The sequence below is a fragment of the Actinia tenebrosa genome, unplaced genomic scaffold (assembly GCF_029948245.1).
Source record: "Actinia tenebrosa isolate PJP-AT-01 unplaced genomic scaffold, QUT_ActTen_1.0 PGA_scaffold5__44_contigs__length_20552954, whole genome shotgun sequence".
NCBI classification, from domain to species: Eukaryota; Metazoa; Cnidaria; class Anthozoa; order Actiniaria; family Actiniidae; genus Actinia; species Actinia tenebrosa.
Window position 1 is genome coordinate 2616833 of NW_028292582.1, and position 6700 is coordinate 2623532.

Below are 6700 nucleotides of genomic sequence, written 5' to 3' on the forward strand. Positions count from 1 at the left end.
TATGATAGTAATAATTTTATTGGATATACACAATTAACTGGGAATCCAGTAGTTTACATCGTGGTCCGAGAAAAGAAAGTTATATAGATAGCAGTCATATTATTGTTCTACCAAAACAATAGAAACTTTCTGCACAATTTTTACAAAATAATTTTTACACCAACATGGCCGCAGTGACATCACGTGAAAGCACTCTATAATGATAAAATACAATTCTATATTTTATTTAATTTATGAAAAGGTCTATTAATTTGCTATGTACTATGGATTTCTAGTTTAATAATCATAAATTATCGTTTACTTATTCGTCGTTTTGAGGGATAATTAGTCATTCAAATTTTTCAATGGCAACTGACATTTACGGGCTAATTGATATGCCTTGCAGCTCAAAAGATGGCTTATTTTAGTAAATTAATGACTCTTTGTAAATTTTCATGTCAGCTTTGTTTGTCTTACCTGATTCATTTGTTTAGCGTGAAGTTTAAATTGTTTAATTAATTGGTTTTTATCTCACGAATTATTTTGGGACTTTTGGTGATACTAATGGCATAAGATATACTAGAGTGAAGTCATTAAACCCGTGAAATAGATATTAGACTAATACACTTTAGTAGACCCTAATTCCATTGTTTTCTTTTGTGTCTATTTCACTATTACACGTTGACTAACGTTTTTTATTTCACGGGTTAATTGCCTTCACTCTATTAGATATCAATTTTTTTTCTGATTATATTTTCTTGGACAAACTTTCTATTCAGTTTAAAATCCAACAAGACACCGCAAACGAAGGAAGTCGTTGCTCCTCTGTTTTAGCAAATTGCCGGCCTTGAAAATCAGTAATATTTTGAGTTCCATTTATTAACGATGGAACATTCGCTCAAAGACTTTTTTATTTTATAGACATCTTTACTTGGGCGAAATGTTTTCCCATTCCAGACCACGTGTCATTCTCTTGAGAATAAAATTCTTTGTTGAGTCATATCCATATTTATTTTATGTCTCTACACAGCACAATTGTAAACAAAAAAAGGATACTCTATAGATTGACTTGTAAAGGTAAAAAGCTCCATCTCAAGAAGTCCATTAAAAACTTGCCAAGATTTAGCTTCAAATTTTACAAGACACAGCAAGCAATACGTCTATATGGAAGACATTTCGCAGGGTTTTTGTCAAGCTGCTTGGGAACCAGTGTATATACTATCGGGAGCTCTAACCACGCTACTTCATCGCGTTGCGTTAGCAGCCGGAAACCTTCCTCCACATCTAGATGTGACGTCTTTCAAAGTTGAAGACCTAGTGAAGCAGTAGCCACTGTCTTTGAATGTTGAGATGCAGTGTGTCCTTAGAAGAGGCTCGACGTAAAGTCCGACCAGGGCGGCAGTAAGAATCCCAGCACCCATTGCACAAACTGAGTATCCCATGATGAATTCACGGTGTTTTTGATCGAAAGACTCTCGAAAAAATACCAAAACACAGTTGAAGAGCATACCAATGACAACACCAGCTGAAAGGCAAAGGAGGAGGACAACGCTAACTCCTGGAAGAAACCGATACCAAGACTCGAAGATAAAGAAGAGAAGGTGAAGGATTTCGATGATGGAAAGGGCCCATAATTGTTTCCAGGTAGGAGAGGATATCCAGCTTGGCTTAAGATAGGAAACAACAGCGCTGTAGGACCTTCCAAATACCTCCCCAAGCATAAAGACAAAGATATAGTACTGATAGTGATCTCGTGGTCTAAAAGAAGCGTTGGTGAAGGCTATGGTGGTGAGGACAGACTGAATAATCAGGTACTCCGAAAGCCATGCTGCGAACAATGGGATTAGCGTGAGGGAGAAGATGGTCCTCATGGCAGACATTTTTTCCTTCCATGTAAGGCTATCTCTTTCAACGAATATCGATGCCTTTGTATTGGGTGAAGTTTCGTTAGACTCGCTCTCAGGCTCTTGGTCTGGTAGTTTTGTATAGGCCACGTCTTCACAAGTGGTGGGTTGGGTACTTGTATCCAGGTGTTTCTTGTCCATGATGTTATAGCAGACAAACAGAAGTAGTAACATGCCAGCCATGATGAGCATCGTTACCTTAGGTGATATACAGAGCCAAGTTGTCATTGCTGGAATAAAAAATCAAGACACTGGACATTATTTCTGGGATAATCAAATGCTTACTAAACTTTAACAGAATATTTTGTAAACATGAATCACTTTAAATTTTCCCTTCAATCTGCTTACTGAATTTGTGATCCGTTTTTAACTCAATGACGGAACTACTATGCCTCATGGCCAGGGCCGTCGCCACCATTTGGATAGTGACCAGTCCGATTTATACACCTATTTCAGTAAATGCTGTCACCGCCAAAGGCGATAGGTCATTCCGACATGGAAATGAATACAAGAACATTGAATCAGTCTCAACACTAAGGTCCATGTTCTTGGCTTTTCGCCCATCGCCTTTGGCGATGACAACGTTTATTTGAATATATAGGTGCATATATGGGTGTAATACTTGACGAGGGTGAAAAATGGTTCTATAAGAAGCTACTCCTGTTAAAAACCGACCGACTGTAGTGGTAGCCGACGGGCCTCCTGGGCCTCTTTCCCCATATATCAGCCCTTACTTGAGTCATTGACACTAGCTACCCTCACGTACTCAAATATGAGTCTTATTCCTTTTCGTGGTTGAGAGAAAAATGAAGTATACCAAATGCATTTACGCAAATAAAACTATTCAATTATCTTTATATACTGAGTGCAGTCTTCAAGCTCTAATTTATTTAATTGATTCAGTACACCTTTTTGAACGACGAAATAAATAACATATTGAAAATTCAATACCTAATTCAAAAAACGTTGTCGGTCGGAAATCTGGAATCTGTGACTGCGGAGTAACACGCAGCAAATTGTAATATACATTCCTTTTGGGTTGGAATATGAAGCGTGGCCCAAAATATAGAGTTAGAAAAACATAGATAAAAGTATGTGTTTTTTTGTTTTTATTTATTTTATCCAGAAATTCCGTTTAGTCTCAGATCACCCATTTCAAATCTCGGCCGGAGCGTCAACGTTTTTTGAAATAGGTGTACATCTATACTTTAAGAAGTATTCTTACCCGTGTAATAAAGTGGTGCAGCTACAAATCCGACGCCGGTTCCTACTGAATAAGCAGACAACGCACTTGAGTGGAAATAAGACGTTAAAGCGAGAAAGCTCACTTCTCCGACTCCGTATCCAAGCGATGCCAATCCAATACCAATTAACTTCCACTCGACCTCTTTGGAACATACAATGACTATGAATCCCACGGCTCCGGTTAAAAACACGAAGCATATACGAACGAAATAGGGAATGTTTTTCATGAAGTATGGAGCGACGAAGGTTACCACAACATAAGGTCCAATATTTGCAACCAACACCATGGAAGTTTGTATGTATGTCCCTGCTAGGATATCTTGGGCTCCAGCGATTATTAACGAGTACATAGCGTAAATGAGAGCTCCGAACACGAAGAAAGCCACGAGTGTGCTGGGTCGTTCCCTATTGCTCTCTGGCTTCTTGTTGTCAATTGGAAGAAGAGCTTTCGATAAGTCTGTGATTTGGTCTCCTTGCTCTGCCATTTTGATATGAAGAAAATATAGTACGCCGGCTGAAAACGACTGAAATGATTGCCGTCGCTGAGATGTTTAGAAACGCCGCTATAGTATGAACTTGAGAAGATTGCTCAGTCCCTAGGAAAATCTTTTACTAGGTTTCAATAGCTTTACGCCTTTGAACTTCGTTCCAATTCAATGCTGTGCATAAATTTAGTGACTTCCTCCGCTTCAGCGTTTCAAAACTAAAGTACATAAATACTAAGAAATGAACTAGTTAACGTTCAGAAACTGACTTTCAGGGAAACCAAAATGCCGCGATCATAACTCGGACTGACCTGACTCGAATGAGAACTTACTATACGAAGAAACTGATATACGAAATCAGTTGGCGATGGAGTCATCGAAAAAAAATTGTCAAAATTAGCAGCTGTGAAAAATACATTAGGATTAGAATTGTTTGAATAATTAAATTTTAATAAGGGAGACAAAATCCAAATCAAAAGCGCTTGGGTTCAATATGAAATCAAAACAACATTAGAATTTTATTAGAAAATCATCCTTCAGTACGAATTCAATTATTTAAAAAAAAAAGATTCTAGGATTCTGAGTGTCTTAAGTCAAGCATTGTATATCGTTAATGGTCATTGCAAGAACGCCTTCGTGTCTTATATTTTACTGTCTCTTTTCTATGTGATGTCGTTATGCTTGAATAAAGTTTGATTGATTAGTTTTATCTGAATGCTTCGGAATATCTTTCACGCTTCGAATGTCCCCTAGAGCGAACTTTTTCATTATAAAATTTAACCAGCGTGAATGTATGAATATATGAAAACCATTCGGGTAACATCTGCAAGCATGACATATTAATAAAAACAAAAGAACTTTGTAAATGAGCGTTCCTCTAGCTGTGTATACAGGGTATTGATGGATTGCAAGCATCCCCAAGAGAGTTAAAAGACAAAAGCATGGCGACCATTGTGGTGCCGTTAACAATGGATGCTAATAAGAAATCTTTTGTTAAATGGCACCAACATGGCCGCGATGACGTAACGTGCAATCGAAGAATACCATCGGTCCGCGTGACTCGTGAATCGCGGGTTTCTTATTTTCGGGAACAACGTGAAAACATTAATAATAAAATAAAAATTCAAACGCCTTTGAATATGTCGAATTTACCATTTTCCATACATTGGTTCACTGGTCAAACACAAAGCGATCAAATGAGGCGCCAAGGTACTTTCAAAGGATTATTCAAATTTGAACCTTGCAACCTCGACTGAATGCTTTGTGTTTGACCAGTGAACCGATGTATGGAAAATGGTGAATATGTTGACGCGGGATTTCGGGGGGGGGGGGGGGAGAGGGGAGCGCGTGATTTGGACCCCGTCTATGCTACTGGCTATCGTGACTCCTGAATAATATGTCCAGTCCGCGATATACACCTATTTGGAGATATGAGATGGAAGATGTGAGACCAAACGTAGTATTTGTGATTTTATGCTTTCTGACTAAAATACGAAAAATCACATTTCTAACTCAAAGGTAGATAGATACATTTTATTTCGCTCATTTAGTTGAAAGTTTACAACTTTTGCTGATAGTACAGTAAATGAGGGTTTTAGTAAATGTGTATATATACACCTAATTGAAAATAGTAGTCGGGTTCGAGAAGGTCATATCATCGAAGCTAAGACCGAAAAGGATTTTGGGTACTCCGAAATGTGTATTATATTTACTTAAAACACTCATTAATAATTCATAAGCTTATTGTCCAATTGGAGCCACCATACACGTCACGTGCATGAACCTTTATACCTGATAAAGTCCTCTTCATTAGTATTCAAGTGATTTTATATAAAGACACATGTGTCTTTATATAAAGACACGGCTACGCCTCGTGCTTTTATACCTGATAAAACACTCCTACTCGTTTTTTAAACACTACATATAGACATGTAAAAATGCACGGTAGAGCAAAGTCGGTCGACCTAGATTAACAACATGCCAAAGCCATGATGCATAAAATGTGCACAGGAAGGGAAAACTGCAATACGCATGAAATTATCATAATTGTTTATCTTCCCATGCTCCCCTTCGGTCTTAGTTTTGATGATATAACCTCTTTTTGAACCCGACAACGTTTTTTAACATTTCATTAATTAAACAGTCCCATTTTGACGAGATTTCTTCAAAATGTCAAAATGTTTAATCTATGAAATGTTATTTATTAACAAACTGAAACCCAGTTTAAATATTCAAAGTGACTCTATTCGGGCTCAGAGTATTTTACTGGTGTTTTTTATTTTTCTCTCTTTGTTCGTCATTTTATTGTACATTAGAAAACTCATTAATAATTCATGAAGAAAACACAATAGAAATCATGACCATGAAGGTGATTTTAAATCTGATAAAGACTCGTCTTCATTTGCATAAACTCTAACTTGGATTTTCTCTATCAAACTTGGTTCATTTCGTAAAAAAATCGGTACACAATGAGAACAAACATCATAAGTTTTCTAAGCCGTTCAATAATCTCGCAGATCGTGTTTTATCGGGTCTAAAACCACTCGGCTGCGCCTCGTGTTTTATACCCGATAAAACACTCCTGCTCGTTTATTAAACATTACATATTTAATTACATAGTTTTTCGTTTTCACACCTTCTTATATTCATTATTATTCATGTTTTCTTATTAGTTTTTTTATTGCTTGATAATGACGTTCCGTTAACGTCGAAACGTCGTGTAATATTATGTTTTTTAGTAAAGTTTTATCGCTGAATTTTATGTTAAAATGTTACAAGAAAGGCCACTTCTTATAATAATGCGAAATTAATTGGATGACGGTTAGCGCCGATGACAGAGTTATTCTTGCAAACTCTGAGCCGCTCACTTCGCGGTGAACTCATTTCTGCATAAAGGGATGTCGTTTTTGGGTTATTTAGTGATTTGGGTATTAGTAATAAACTTAAAGTGAGTCTAGTCTGAACTGCAGCGAAACGGCGTACGGACGGCCTGGTGAACCAATCCCATTGCTCCTCATATGAGACGTGATGATTTGGGCTACTGCAATTTGAATATCAAAGAATTGATATTTCATCATTGAGTTTTTC

At 37.2% G+C, this 6700-nt stretch overlaps 1 protein-coding gene across 1 annotated transcript; it reads right to left on the minus strand.

Moving 5' to 3' along the window:
• LOC116295540 (uncharacterized) lies at positions 1–4008 on the minus strand. The gene is made up of 2 exons (XM_031703388.2): positions 3109–4008; positions 1–2113 (listed from the first exon to the last, which is right to left on the minus strand). Exons 1-2 carry the CDS (start codon positions 3611–3613, stop codon positions 1224–1226), a joined length of 1395 nt encoding a protein of 464 aa, XP_031559248.1. The 5' UTR covers positions 3614–4008; the 3' UTR covers positions 1–1223.
• Positions 4009–6700: the final 2692 nt, after the last annotated feature.

Coding starts and splice junctions, on each gene's coding strand:
- LOC116295540 (XM_031703388.2), bottom strand. CDS start 3,613: ATGGCAGAGCAAGGAGACCAAATCACAGACTTATCGAAAGCTCTTCTT. Junction 2,114..3,108: donor TGCACCACTTTATTACACGG/GTAAGAATACTT, acceptor TTTTTATTCCAG/CAATGACAACTTGGCTCTGT.